Source organism: Oenanthe melanoleuca, chromosome 7 (genome assembly GCF_029582105.1).
Source record: "Oenanthe melanoleuca isolate GR-GAL-2019-014 chromosome 7, OMel1.0, whole genome shotgun sequence".
Taxonomy (NCBI): domain Eukaryota; kingdom Metazoa; phylum Chordata; class Aves; order Passeriformes; family Muscicapidae; genus Oenanthe; species Oenanthe melanoleuca.
In genome coordinates, this window is record NC_079341.1 from 26,012,151 (window position 1) to 26,028,010 (window position 15,860).

At 44.6% G+C, this 15,860-nt stretch overlaps 1 protein-coding gene and 1 non-coding gene across 2 annotated transcripts in view; one reads left to right on the top strand and one right to left on the bottom strand.

The window, feature by feature from the left end:
* Positions 1 to 15,860, bottom strand: part of CLASP1 (cytoplasmic linker associated protein 1) — a 167,307-nt gene that overhangs the window by 112,848 nt on the left and 38,599 nt on the right. The window contains exons 3-8 of the mRNA XM_056496335.1: positions 10,941 to 11,019; positions 10,595 to 10,698; positions 10,258 to 10,349; positions 10,097 to 10,172; positions 7,441 to 7,538; positions 6,542 to 6,609 (exon numbers count right to left, since the gene is read on the bottom strand). Of these exons, the coding sequence (XP_056352310.1) occupies positions 6,542 to 6,609; positions 7,441 to 7,538; positions 10,097 to 10,172; positions 10,258 to 10,349; positions 10,595 to 10,698; positions 10,941 to 11,019 (517 nt within the window). The remainder of the gene's footprint in view (positions 1 to 6,541; positions 6,610 to 7,440; positions 7,539 to 10,096; positions 10,173 to 10,257; positions 10,350 to 10,594; positions 10,699 to 10,940; positions 11,020 to 15,860) is intronic.
* On the top strand, positions 12,801 to 12,917 carry LOC130255874 (U4atac minor spliceosomal RNA). Its single transcript, XR_008841034.1, has one exon. It is a non-coding gene; the product is annotated as a U4atac minor spliceosomal RNA (small nuclear RNA).

Consider the following 15,860-nt stretch of genomic DNA (forward strand, 5'->3'; position numbering starts at 1 on the left):
TACTAGTACAGTCCAGACAACCAACAGTGACCTGGAGGTCAGACATTTCCCAACTGACAGGATCAGCTGGACCACTGCCCCAGGCTCTTCATTCCACCAGCTGATCTTTTAAAGCTGAGAAGTTCCCAGCATGATGAAATCATCACGCTTCACTGACAACAAATATGTGCTTGTTTTCTGTAATAAGCAACGAAGTACATTAATTATTCAACATAATTCCAACTTTGGAAAAATCATGGATTATTCTCAACTCCTCTTTTGACCTGGACAGGAGGAGCCAGAGTGCACAGGGCTCTCAGCTGTAGATGGTGACACTATCCACTGAGAGATGATGCAGTTCATGAGGAGGAGAAGAACCAGCCCAGACAGGTTGTATTCATTTCCTGGCATTAGAAGGCATTTATTGATGGTAAACAAGGAATGCTACACACATGCATCCACTACTTCCTCTGAAAATACATGCAGTAATTGGAAAACAATGACCCAAAAGGATAAAATAAAGATCTGTCCATAGAAATGGCACATACTGTAGCATGCAGTATTCATTCCACAGCATTCAATTTGCCCAGGAGACTTCCACATTCTGTTACAAAAAAAAGCTGCCAATTAACTCACACCTTTAAACAGTAAATATCAGTAAAAACCCAAGGTCTATAAAATTCAGATACTGAACGACTCAAGACTTCCTAAAATTAGCCTACTACATCCACAGTACAGTAAGGATTTCAAAAAGACAACAGGTACACTGAATTGAGAGGAAAGGGGGAAGAAAGAAAACACAGCTTTTTGCAAAGATGGCTAACAGAAATCATCTCCTCTGAAAGCTCGGACAAAAAGCACAGGCTTCTTACATACCAAAAATAAATACAATATATGCTTCCCTCCTGTATATTAATTCTTCACAGGTGAATAGATACTGAGCTCCTCTGCCTTTCCATTTCATCTAGTCCCAATCCAGCCTCACCGACTAGCGCAGATATCCTGTTACAGAAATGCAGTTAAAACACAAAAATACAGGCTAAAAAAAGAGTGATGTCTCTATTTGGCACATTCTTGGAATTGTGATTCAATGCTAATTCAAAAGTACTCATAATAAATTTAAATAATCTTCCCAACTGATGCTGCAAAAGGAAACAGTTAGGAAATGGAAGTCTCAATGATCACTCAAAAACAACACAGACCAGCAGGGTTTCTGAAAATTCATGACCTTCACCTCTCTCAACCTGTTCTGGTCCCTTATATATGCACACATCCTCTTTCTTCACCCCACAAAACAGACCATTTATATTATTTTATAGAATCTTAAACTGAGCTTGATGACACCAGGCTACAGATGCTTGCAGACTATTTTTTTAAGTTCCACTTTTACTGCACGATTGCTTCAGTCTCTTCACATGTTAAAAAGAAACAGCAGTCAAATACTCAGACATTAAAAAATAAACACATCCACCCGTGTGGCACACTGATTAGCACCTACCTTTCCCTGTAGTCATGATTCTCTCCAGTGCTGGGCTGCTGCTGGGGAAGGGCACTGTGCTTGGGAGCAGCCCCACGCCTCTCAGTGCATGTCTCTCAGCAACTCAAATCCCCAGCAAACTCGCCAGCCTCCTACACCACTTTGCTGTGTGACCTAGCAGGCGATTGCCACCTCTCCTCCAAAATAAAAGCCTGTTCAGCATGCAGCTGAGCTCCATGTGCCCCCCTGTGCCTGCTTGCTCACACCCCTCCCCTTCTACATTTCAGAATTTCAGCAATATGCTTATTTACAAAGCTGACAGTGAGTAGAGTGCCTCTTGTCCATTTATATCTTCCACAAGATGTACTACCAGTTAATGGTGTTCATTCAAATATCACTCAGATGTTACTGCTCTCTCAGCTCCCACACAGGTGAAGAGGTATTTATTTGCTTTTTTCATGCCCTAAAAATGCTGAGTCAATGAAATCAATCTTCTACTTCACTTCATATTTCAACTTGAGAACTGTATTAATAGAGAGCAAGCCATAATGTGAATTTAATTACACCAGGAGGTATGAAGGTAAAAAAGCACAGTGCAGCATTTACTGGTTCAAAACATCTGTTACCCCGGAGAGTTGTCCCTCCTTCCCGTCTGCAATTCTGCTGCTTGGATGTGTGTTGACAAACAAACAATATTCCACCCTCAGATGCACGGCATCACTTGGCAAATGTGGGTGATTTTCTTTCATATAATAAATATCAAAATAGCTTCCAATGACTCAGCTTTATTACCAGCAAAACCCAGGAATCTAAAATAGATCCAGTTTCCATCTATTTAACTCCAAGTTCTCAGCTTCACAAACGGAATTCATTTAGTAAATAGCATATATATGTACATATTATATATATTTATATATATATTTATATATATATATATATATAAGTAATATAATATATAAATATAGAAGTAGTTCAACTGAAAGTAGCATTGCTCCCCCTTCATAGGTTTTCAGTACCTGAAATTATCGCATCTTTTATTTTAGTACTGTTTTAATTAACTTGCTTACTCTTAGAACACTCACTCATGCAGTCAGATACCAAAATTGCATCCTCCCCTCATCTTACTCCATGGGGGAGGGAGAGATCTCAGCTCCAGAATTCTGGCTTTAAGATCTCCTGCTCTGATTTCCTTCTAGCCCAAGAGCACTACCACCTCAACAGTCCCTAAATCTTGCCCTTCTGAGTCAAAATTCAACATCAACAAGAAAGTTTAATGCCCTCCTTGTCCACAGGAACACCACCACAATAGCCCTTCATGCACAAATATAAATGCATCTCCCAGAAACTGTGTGACTTACATAAAAAAGATTCACATCAAAGAATATAATACTAGATATAATACAATGATCAAAAGCATAAAAACCACACAAACATTTTGGTGGCAAATAGCTTTGGTTTGGGTCGTTGATTCCTATACGCCTGTATTTTTCAGTAGACAATTTATTTTATTCTTAATCTGTACTGAAACTTGATTATAAACTCTTCTGGAGTCCTAGTGTGATTCAAAGTCAACTCAAATCCATGGAAAATATGTACAGTTTAAGTTAAGGTCCTTCCAGATAATACCAAGGAAACCCACATAGCATGAATTTCTTGGACTCTCTGTCCAATAGCCTCTTTCTGTATCACATCCAACTAAAGATCATCACACAATGCCACTCAAAGACAGCAGCTGACTAGCTGGCAATTACTGGCTCTTTCATGCTGAAAATGTATTTGTCCCAGGGGAATAAGGCATCTGCATAATTAGCAAAAGCAGTTACACAGAAAATAATTAGCTTGCTGAAAGCCCAAAGGGAGAAAAACTATAATTTTTGCTTCAAGAGGCTGACTAATTATATGCCAAATAACAAAACAGAGATGCACTGAGAATCATCGAGAAATCCAGCATGGATTTTAACTTCATATTCTAGCTGTAAGGGCTGCTGGTAGCTTAGCAACAAGCAGCATACTAGGGCATGCCAAAACCTCCTCCGACTTAATGAAACACCTCAGATTACTATGCAAACTTCCCCCACCCCACTATGCTTTCAATTCTTGTGTTACTAAATGATAAAAACAAAGCCTAGCCAAAAAAAACCCCAAACAATTCAAGATAAACTCAAACAAGCACTAATGGACTACAATATCAAAAGATAAGCAAAAACAAAACATGAATTATTTTCAAAGACTTGAAATTCACAGTCTGATTAGAGATGATTCATTAGATTTCTTCTTTGGGTTAAGAAAACATCCTATTATTTTAAGCAACTTTTCTAGTAGTCTAAGATTTCTGTTCATTTGTGTCTTGGGAACCACTAGATGTGAAACCTTTAACAAGGTTAGAGCAACTCAGTAATCTCCAAAGTAATCCTGATATACCTTCCTGTAATTCCTTCCTTTTACTTGAATCCTCAGTGAGCTGGTAGAGGAAACTGGTATCCCAAACAGTAGTCTCAGAGCCAAGAAACCAGTTCTTACTGTGCTCCACCATTCTAGAAGCTACAGCTGCTATTCCAACTTCCCAGTACCACTGTGTTCTGCAATAAGAGGTTCGACAACCACTTTGAAGTCTTGTTGTGATTAGCACAACTCTGGTTCTCAGCTAGGAGTGACCTTTCAACCAACAGCCTGCTCTTGGTTCCCCACAAGAGAAGCACATTCACACAGTCACCCATCCAACCACTCTGCCAGACTCAAAGGGTTAACAAGACTGAGCTATTCCCACTATTTCCTGAGAAAGGCAAATCTTTTGCATGTGCAATATCTATCACCATCCTCCCTGGTGATTCTGACAACTGCTGAAAGTGTCACCTTTGCTCAGAAAGTGTCAGGGACACAAGAAACCTGACAAACTCAGCTTGTCTTTCACAGGGCACAATAAGCTTGTGACTGTGGGTGAAGATAAGCCTCCTTTTGCTGGCTTACACAACCTCAAAAAGATAAACTGAAAGTTGCACAGAGCTGTTGACACACGAGATAGGATGAGCATGTAATGCTGTATTTGTGCTTGGAGGGCAAGGAAGAAGCAACAAATGAGCCTATGGCACTAAGGGAAACTGAACCCTCCCCTCAAACACGCACAAAAGATGTTAATAAGTAATGTTATCATTACTAACTTCACAAATGAGAACTATTTTAATTCTGCAACTACAGACATTTTCATTTCTAGGGAAGATGAAAAGGTTCTTGCAGCATAGGAGATCCAAGGCTTTGCTCTCTTCAACCCTTAACACTCCTTCATCCTCCCTTTCCCCCCAGGCTGCATTTTTGTCTCACTGTGCATACAGGAGATTTACTGAGGAGAAATCCTACCACACACACAGACTCCAGGGACTGCATCCTGCCACAGCACAAGCAAGAACAGTGAGACATCAGAAAATCAGGTTAAACAGAGTGAAGAATACAGGAGTTACTAGTGTTGGGAAGTACTGAAAGCCTGTCCATGGAGTCAAGGACAGAAGATGGGGATCACAAAGTCTCAGGATCTCGATACACTAAAATGATAAATCTTCCACTGAAACAGTGACAAAGGGGTATAAAAGAAAAAATAATTTTTAATGAAGCCTAGAAGTAGAAGATCTGATACACACCAATGACATCTCAGATCACAAATCTGCCTCCTAGAAACACCAAAGAACAGCAATCTACATAGTACAATGATGCATCAAATTGCTTTTGCTTTTTTTAAAAGCCCATTCTATTCCACTGCTAGCAAGACAAAAATTCCACCTTAGCCTAGCCAAGTGGAAAGCAAGGAAGTTGAATCAGCAGTAGATCTGTTTCAGTTTGAGTAAGGATTTCAGAGAAATCACCTGGAAGTTGGGAACCTAAACTAGTTTGCTAAGGGATTAAATATTTACCTCCCCTCCCACTTGTTAAAAGGACATTTGTTTCTCAGCTGCACTTTTTTGGCCCTGTAAGCTTCATCCACCTTTACAGACAAAATACTCTCATAATATGCAAAAGCGTAATTTTAACCCATTCCATCACAGAGGAACCTGTGCTAGATCTTCATCATTCTAAAACATACAAGATAATACACAATGTTTCTGAATAATCCAAATTATAACTCCAGGATTTTCAAATCAGTTAATTTTGTTTCTGCAGGGATGAAGTTTACTGTGTTGTAAAATGGTTATGGCAAGAAGAATGGTGCCCAGAAGTGAAAAAGGCATTTTTTTCCTATTGAAAAGAGAAAATGCCTCTCTCCTCTCTTGGATTCTAAGAGCATGGTGGGAATGACTGGGACATCATCTTCCCTGCTCCTGGACTTCCAGAGGGTGTGAGCTTGATAAGAACCCACAGTGCTGAACTCAGGTTCCTCATCTGTCAGCAGAAAGATGCATTTCCTCACCAAGAATTCTCACAAAAATCTATTGTTAAACAAGGTGTAATACCCATTAAAATTACTTCCTAGCTCGTAAGCTTATCTATAAACACAGTAATAAACAATTCTTATTACAATAAATAAATACTAATCTCAGACAAGGCAGACAGAATTAAGGCTCTGATAAGGGTCTTTGGCTATTTGTATCCTAAACACACAAAATATACAAACTTAGTGTTCTGGTTTGGGACAGATTAAGGAGGAACTCCAAGACACTTAGGAACTGCAAAATACAAACATGAGCTTTAAACAGAACACTGCTGCATTATTGTGTACATTCTCCATGCCTCTTAGGGAATTAAACTGAAAATGCAATTATTCTCTGAAATTACTATTTAATTTGCTTTATGAACAATTTACATGTGCATGGACTGGAGAACAGGAGATGTATTTCCATAATGTAACTCAAGAGGAAAAAGAAAACGGCTATAACATTCTATTCTCAAAACTTAGGCTTTTTCCTCCTTCTGATACTACAAAAAGACATCAGACAAACTAAATGTCCATTTTATTTGTTGCAAAAGCATTGTGTATATTTCTGAACAATCACCACATTTGCTTCTCCTAACAGAATGCTTGCTGTATATCCATTTGAATGGCTCACCAATTGAAAATTGATAAAAGCACCAAAAAGAGATACAAGTACTACTACTCACCAACTGAAGTCTGAACCATGTTTCCAGATTTTTGGACCTCATCGAATTTTGTAAAAATTACATTCAACCTGTTAGAAAGTTAAAGAAATACACAATTAATTTAAATTTTAGGAATATTAGTATCATAAAATCGCTAAGGTTGGAAAAGATCTCCAAGACCATCGAGTTCAACCTTTATTCCAGCACCACTGTTTTTGCTACTAAACCATGTCCTCAAATGCCATACCCGCATGGCTTTTGAACACTTCCAGGGATGGTGATTCCACCTCTTCCCTGGGCAGCCAAATTCTAACATCTTATGATGCAATAGAACAGACTTGGCTGCACTCAGGTCATGTGGAGCACTGTCAAAAATATCAGCAGAAAATGTAAATGCAAGGAAGTTATTTTAAAATTTAAAAAACCAACATCAACACACAACAGTTGAAAAGAAAATCTGAGACATAATTGAAAATACTGCATTTCCAAAGATGTGATACAGCTAATTGTAGATGCACTTCCAGTTCATCACCACTTTATCTTAACTATTTGCAGAAATACCACAAAACACACCCCCTAAAAACCAACTTGACACAATATTAGTCTTTGGCCCTGACATCTTCCCTTTTATGTCACAGGTCCAGCCGAGCAGAAGACACAGGAAAAATATTAATTATCTTAATATTAAATCAGTTAACTGAACATTTATAATTTTTGTGGCTTTCCAAAGATGATGTGGCATACCTGGGCAAAGGTACAGGATTAAGTAAATCTGAGTGTTTATCAGATTAAAAATGAAAAAATGAAGCAATGATCCCAGGAAAAGGTTCGATCATGAGGTTCCTGAAGTCTTCTGAAGGAAGGAAGGGAATAAAAAGCAGCCCAAAAATAGTGAGGACCTAAGGACATTCTCAGCTTACCGAGACTGGGGTAATCCTTTTTTGCTGAGATCAGCCCTTACACGTTCACCAACATGTCTGTAAATTTCCACAAGGCTGTTTATTGCTGCATCTCGAACCTGGACGTGAGAGATGAGAGAAATCAATCATCTTTCCAATTTAAATTAAGAAATCCTTAGTAAGTCCTCAGAAAACTAAATTTGTTTATTTCTCAGCACCAACAGTTGCCACTATATACATTGCCACAGAGTTCATGAAGGAGCTTCCAACCTGCCCTTTGACATGTTAATAGTATCAGTGGGTAATTGAATTGAAAAGCCAGTGAAGGTGTAAGATGAAAGGTTTGGCTGCCTTTGCCAAACTCCTCTCATTGTGTACAATTTACTGGATAAAAAAAGGACAGGGACACAAACAGACCTTATATTACTGGCATATTATAAAATAAACTGATTTTTAATGCTGTTTTAAAAACTTACATTTCTATGTTGATAGCAAAACAGGGAGGAGTAATCAATCACCTGAGTCACCATAAATTTTACATGTTTTCCAAACTGATTTGCAAGAAATTGCTGAGCACATCCTTCCCTCCAGCCAGCAGAAGAGACATAAATCTGATTAAAGTGTCACCTTTCTGTACTTAAACCCTTCCTCCACTAGGCACAGCAGGCAGAGAAGGTAAACAAACTATCTGATCTGTCTACAGGAACACCCATAGAGCTGTGCACTTCTGCTTCTCAGAAGATGGCCCAGCAGCTACCCCACACATCCCTAGACATGGAATATCCTGAAGTCACAAGCTAGAATTGCCTATAGGTGGGAGTCAAAGGGCAGGCACACATACCCTGCCTCCTGGTCAAAGAAAACCCTGACACCTGGCTCACCCCATCCTCCTGAACAGCCTCAGCAGGTCGCTGCCAGCCTCCAAACCTCTCCTCCACTCACACCAGCCTTTACTCAGTGCTCCTGCCTCTCCTGCCCATCAGCTCCATCTGCTACCAACACTGCTGGGCACAGCAGCCTGTGGGGTTGCCTTGGTGCCCCAGTTTCTGGGGACACAGACCCCAGCCCAGCCTGTGCAGAGCAAGGATTGCCTCTGTGTGTACAGTTAAGCAGAGGCACAGCTGCAGGATTGTACATCCCAAGGAGCAAGGCAAAGAGCCCTCACCATCATACTTGGTTTAGTCCACCACAGCAGTAACAAAGCTCTAGTAATTTTATTTCTGAGAAAATGACCAGAGTTTAAGTACTGTTGTCACATCAGATGCACACTGGGTTACTCAATCGCATCAGTTCAAAACAACGAAAGCACTGTTTCTGAAAAGGGCTCTAATAGAACAGCTTCCACATCACAACAAAATGAAAAAAGACTGGACTCAGCCTGCAACTGTTTCTTGATCCTTTCTCCAAGAGGGGGCAGCAGTGACCAAGCCCAGCAAGTCTCCCAGCGCTCAGGAGGCACCAGCAGCAGCTCCAGGGGAGCCCAAGACCAGCCCCTGGCCCAGGGCAGCCACTGCTTCACCCAGAGCCACGGCCACAGCGATTTTTGTCTGACCAATTCAGGCACAGGCTTTCTGGGGATGAGGAACCAGACCCAAGAGGAAGGGAAAGAGACCAGCCCTGTTTCCCCCTGCAGCTGGATTACAGGACAATGAGCCTGCCAGACACAAGGAAGAGGCAGCGCAGAGGGAAAACATTTCAGTGCCCTCAACCTTCCAATTCATTCAACAGCTCACCTATGGCAGGACCAAGGTACCTGTGTGTTTAACAAGTCCAAGCCCCAAACCCAGGATTTCCTTGGAGTTTAGTCCCAGCTCAGAACTACAGAGGTCCCTAAACACTGAATTTCTTGGAGTAATGGGCTTACCATCCTGCACTGGCACAAGAGCAAGGAAGGCTCAGTCCTTTCACTCTCAGTCCTCCTCTTAACAAGGGCAGGCCCTCATAGCCACAGTAATGTAACTCCCCACAGCAAACATAAACCCATTCTCCAGCTGGACACCCCATACCTCCTTCCAGCTGAACACCCTGTCCAGACCTGGATCACAGATGTGTCACCCATGCTGGTAGAACAACCAACAGCATTATTCAAAAACTGTTAGTACACATTACACGAGTTTGAACACTACTTCTCCACCTCCCTCTTCTCACTAACCCCATATACTTGCATCTAATTCCAAACAAGACAAAAAGCACTTAGGAGGTTTTATTTCACTTGTATTTTCACTTTCACTGATTAAAGGTCCTGGTATAGATTGCCTTCACCCCCTATTCAGAAACTGCCTGTACAACTTCTGGCAGTGCACATGGCCAGGCTGTCTGACTGGTCCCATTTGCCCTCCCTGCCCAGACTGGTTTCTCTCTGAGGGTGTGGAGTGCTGCCCTGAGCCCAGAGGGATCTCTGCAGCCTCCCCTGTATTCAAGCTCCAAGGCACAGGAGCTCCCTTCCCACAAAGGTTTCCTTCTTCTGTTCATCTCACCTGCAGATTCATGTTGAACTCATACTCAGGAGTAACTCATATGCTGGTTTAGACATACTTCAAATCACACCTCTCCAAAACCAGCCAAGGGTTCTGTGTGCACAGCATTGTTCAGAGCTCACCACCAGCAGCACAATTAGCTCATTTAACAACAAGGCAACCAGCACAACCTTTAGATGTGACTCACAGCAAAAGCTCACCTGGCTGTTTGGATCTCCAAGTAAGTTACATATATGTGGCACTATCTTACTCAGTGTTAAACTCTGAGCTCCAGATCTGGGAATAAAGAACAAAAAGCAGCATTATGAATCACAGAGCAGGCTCATGTACAAAACACAGGTTTGCAGAAGTTCTGACTTACGCATTGAGTGTTGCAATAAGGCAGAGGCAAATCCCTTCTCTTGTCCGAAAATTCTTGTGTTTGAATCCTCCTAGCATCCTGTCCCACACGTACTGCAGAAGACAGGAAAGAAGATAGGACTCTTGACATATACCCATCCCATCCTTGGGAAATCCACTGACACACTCCCAAGGCAACAGCCTTCCCAAGTGAAGCAAATCTTATAACAAGGTGTAGGGAGACGAAGCCATTTCAGACAGAAAAATGGTAGAGAAAACCTTCTGACAGCAAAAGGGTTTCTTTTTTTTTTTTTTTTACACAGCCAGTCACTCATACTGTGGAGGGCTGTTGAACTTACCTGAGGGTTAGCAGCTTGTTCCATGATTTTCAGCAGCAAGGTCTGATCCTGCTCCCTCACTGAGTCCTTAGAATCTCCCAGCCTATCAAGTAAACTTGGCAGCACTAAGGAAAGAAAACAAGAATATTCAAATCACTCAGGAAAAAAAAAAAACTGTAACAGTGGCAGAGCCCCTCTGCTATTCCACCCAAAGCCCAGTGAAGGCACTGGCCCTGCTGCCCTTCAGCAGAGCCTGAAAATCATCAAGAGCCTCACAAGTGCTCTCCTGGGAAGAAAGACAGCTCTGAGTCCAGCAGCCAGTACAGGTGCTGGCAGGGTGATGGTGACACTCACAGAGACCCCTCACCTGTGCCAATCTGGGCCTTGAAGCGATCTTGCAAGCGGGACACAAGTGCAGAGATGATGTCAATCCCCAGGAGAACCACCTGCAAGCACAGAACAGGCAATGAATTAAGAGTGCACTGCACCTGTGATTGCTGCTCACTGCTAAATCCATATGTATAGATGTGCAAGGTGCACGAACCACGTGCATAAATCATTTCAGTATTTGCTGTAACTAGCATTTCTAATTAATTGCAATTATTACAATTATAATTAGAAAATTGTATGCACTGAGAGTTACTTAATTATTTACTGGCAGAAATTAAACCAAACACTTTATGACATAACTGGAATTCAAAGAAAGACACCTAGTTTGACAGAAGCTTCATGACAGGTTGCAGACCAGAAAACCTGCTCTATTAACTATGCTTACTTACTATAAAAAGGTGTATCACATACTGAATATACTGTGTAGCCTGTATGTGAGACACTTCTGAAAACCCTATAGGTTATGATAATGCTGGTACAAGACATTTCTCCCCAGGTTTTTGGATAAGCACCAAGGTCAACCACAGCTGCAAATGTTAGGGACTGCCAAGCTGCTGGAGCTGTTCCAATACATCCCAGCTCCCTGTACATACATACAAGTGTACAAATATACACATATATAGGCATATCCATGATCCCTTGTACATACACACAAGTGTACTTATATACACAAACAACCAGGGCAGCCGTCATGGCCCCAAGCCTGCCAGAGCTCAAGGAGTGTTTGGACAAGGCTGTCAGGCACATATGGGATTGCTGGGGGTGTCCTGTGCAAGAGCCAGGAATTGCAGCTGATGATCCCTGTGAGTCACTTCCAGCTCAGGATATTCTATTGTACTGTCACACATTCATGTATTTGCACTCCCTGTGCTACAGGCAGGTGTGCACGCACACAGGTACACGGCTGTACTCGCTGTTCTATTGTCCTGTCACACATCCATGTGTTTGCACTCCTGTGCTACAGGCAGGTGTGCACGCACACAGGTACACGGCTGTATCGCTGTTCTATTGTCCTGTCACACATTCACGTGTTTGCACTCCTGTGCTACAGGCAGGTGTGCACGCACACAGGTACACGGCTGTATCGCTGTTCTATTGTCCTGTCACACATTCACGTGTTTGCACTCCTGTGCTACAGGCAGGTGTGCACGCACACAGGTACACGGCTGTACCGCTGTTCTATTGTCCTGTCACACATTCACGTGTTTGCACTCCTGTGCTACAGGCAGGTGTGCACGCACACAGGTACACGGCTGTATCGCTGTTCTATTGTCCTGTCACACATTCACGTGTTTGCACTCCTGTGCTACAGGCAGGTGTGCACGCACACAGGTACACGGCTGTATCGCTGTTCTATTGTCCTGTCACACATTCACGTGTTTGCACTCCCTGTGCTACAGGCAGGTGTGCACGCACACAGGTACCCGCTGCACACACACGCCGCCGTCTCTGGCTGTCCCGGCACACACCGCCGCGCTGCGCATGCCCAGGAGCGCGCAGGGAAATCCCGCAGCCGCGCCTCACCGAGCGCTCACTGGGGCCGTGCCCCGCAGCGCCGCGGCCGCTCGGCAGAGGGCGCGCTCCGTCCCCGCTGCCGCCGCGCGGAGGCCCCGCCCTCTATGCAAATCAGCGCCCGGCCGGCGCGGAGCACTCTGGGTAGCGCCGCCGCCACAGGGCTCAAACCCGGCCCGGAGCGGCCCGCGCGCGCCGGGCCCCGCGCGGTGCGCGCCCCCGAGCCGGGCGTCGGGCAGTGGGCGGGCCGGGGGCGCGCCGCGCCTCGCCGGGAGCTGGGCGAGGTTCGCGCTGCCCCACGGCCGGCGCGCCCCAGCCGCCGCTAACCGTCCTTATCTGGGGGTTGCGCGGCTGCTCAATGAGCGAATGGCGAGAGCAGCCCTGCTAACGCCTTAAACAACACAGCAGCGCCCGCTCCGTGCGCGGCGCAATTTTTGGAACCTCGCCCCGCGACGTCTGCGCGGCGCGTCCTCAACAACGCTCGCCCCGAGCCCGACCGGGCACCCCGGCGCCGTGCGGGACCCGTGCGGCGCTGCAAGCTCCTGGCACCGCTCCCGTTATCCCTTCCCCCTCCTCCATCAGACAGAGCCCGTGCGGGGCTCCCGCGGTGCCGCTCCGTGCCAGCTGCCAGTCCACAGCCCTCAGCTCGGCACATGGATTCACTCCATGCTGCGGCTCCATAACACACGGGGAACTACGCGTCGTGTGGCAGGGGAAACAGCCTATTACTCAATGCCAAGTCTCCTGTGGAAAAAACCTTCCTAAACACAAACCTCTGACTCCTAACTTCTCCCAACATACAACTTCACCTTCTCCAAAGAGCTCCTGCGGTCTTCTCCCCTCACAGTAACAGACTCTTCAACAGTGTCAATTTTTAATTCAACATCATTTATTCATACACCAAAGGAGAATTTTCCTCGTGCTTTTATTATGCTGTGTTTCATTTTCACATTCATCTCGCACACTGGATTTAATCCACCACTGACAAACGCCCCAAGGCTGATCGCTGCCTGTGTCTGCCTGCTCCCGCCTGGGGTCTGGCAGCACAGCCCCAGCAAGAGGCTGGGCTCCAGATCCTCATCAGTGGAGAAATGCTTTTAGGGAAAGTCAATGGGACTCTGAGTGCCAGCCACCATTCACAGCTGTCTGATCAGAGTCCCATCACCGCAGCATCCTTCACCGAGATAAGTGTGCTGCCTGCAATTACAGAGATGTGCCCCAGGGATAAGTTCGATCCCGGGAGAGGAAGGAATCCATCTCTTCTTCAAACTGCCCGCAAGCCAGGAGGAGTGAGGGGAACTCATCAGTCAAACATGAAAAGAAACACATGCACAGTGCAAACATACCCTGCAGTTCACCCCCAGGATAAGGCCAAGAGGATGAGCTAAGCCTTGCATGACTTTTTGCTGTTGTCCTTATAAACTAGCACAATGATTACAGTGGTGCTTGGACAGCTATTGAGGAAACAGCAACTGGGGTGAGCAAATGTTATTCCCTACAATGCTGGACCCGTTTATCAACCCCAGTGTGACACCTGCATCAGAAGGTCAGAGGCAGAAAGAAATCATGTATGGATTGACAGAGTCAACAGATCCGCTACAGACCGATAACAGACAACCGAGGGCATGGCTGGCACATGAACAAAGAATTAATTGAATTCCAGCCCTGGCTGCACTAGACTGATGGCACTGAAGAGCCCACCCGTTCAGCGCTGGAACAGTCACTGAAGCTCTGCCTGAATGAACAAACTCCAAGGTCCAAGGAGGAAGCTCAGGAGCAGCAGTGGGCCCTGGCAGCAGCCACCCCACTGCTGAGATCCTGACCCAGGCTTCTCCCCAGGGAAGCCAGCTGGCAGGCACAGCTCCACACCAGGCACAGGAAGGGCAGCTCTCCATCCAAAATTCCAGATAATGCTGCAATGCTGATAGTTACAGAGCTATTACAGGCCTTTACATCAGCACAGATCTTTTAGCCTCCTATTTACACAGGCCCCCAAAAGAGCGATCTCAGAGTTACAGCCCTCAGCCTGAGGGTCTGCTTCTGCTCATTTGACTCCTGAGGTTCCCCAAGAGAGTCAATAAAGCAAGTTGTGCCACCCAGTATTCAGCTCATTTGGCATTTGCTGCTGCTTTGTCTTGTCTCAGAGTACTTTCTGTAGGCGCCAGGGGCTGTCAGCAAACCCTTCTCCTGCCTCTCTCCAAATGCCAGGTCATCTCTCCCAGTAAAGACGTCTCTTGTTAATTCCCAGGATGCAACACAGGGTTTCCCAATACAGACAATACTTTTGTTTTTTTCCAGAGGTCAACAAAAACAAAGCATCTGTCCTTTAATATCTGGGTGGTGCTGAAAGACTTGCAGGCAGCTCCCCATATCAGAGAGCAGACAGCCCACAGATCTGCTACAGCAGTACATGGTGACCAAGCATGGCAGACAAATAAATACGTCCAGTTTAAAACAAGACACACCTAAACACACTCCCATAAAAGGGTAAGAAGCTGCACAACCCAGCAACATCTGATTGAGCACGAAGTGACCAGAGTGAATCAGCCTCAGGCTACCCTGATGGCCTGGACAAACTGAGGGGAGAGGGGAAGGGAGACAAGCCCTTCTCTCCACTCACCACACCATGCCACAGCACAGATGTGGTGACGGCTGCATGAACCTCCATCCCCCATCTCTGCAGGGAAACAGCAGCGGGCTGAGCAGTACATCCCCACAAAATCATTATACTCTGCTGGCCTCCTCCTGAACCTTCCACACCTGGCAGCCTGGAACCAAAATGGGAATGCCAGAGAGAGATTCTACAGCAGCTGTGACACCAGCTTACTTCATGCTGATTGCCACCAATGGTGACACAGCTTAGCTATTTCACTTTGAAGTCTGAGAGGTTTTTTTGGAGAAGAGATTGGAAATGGAAGACTTCTAAATCTCAATATGAAAAAAGAATTGTTAGAAATGATCACTACAGAGATGTATTTTTACCACTACTGTTAGGACACAAGGGCACCTTTCCTGTGCAAAAGCAAAAAATTCCAATAATGATCTTCTGGATCCAGTAAAAAAGCCAACAAATCCCCTCAGTTATCTCTTGATTGAAAAGCTAGAGATTTGGTAGAACCCATGAGAAATTCAAAGCAATTTAAAGAAAATGCACCACAGAGCAAAAAGGTATCACTTATCAAAAATTCCACAAAGACAAGCAGAGTGATACTTAAAAGATCATGATCACCCTGAAATGCAGACATCTGCTTGCAGAAGAGCTGACAGGTATGTCCCAGGTGAAAAAGCTGGACCAAGTCAGCCCTCAGTCACACTGCTCCCTACCCTGCCTCTACTCAGGGGAACTGAAGGAGGAAGTTCCAAAGAATAAGTAATTCACCATGTT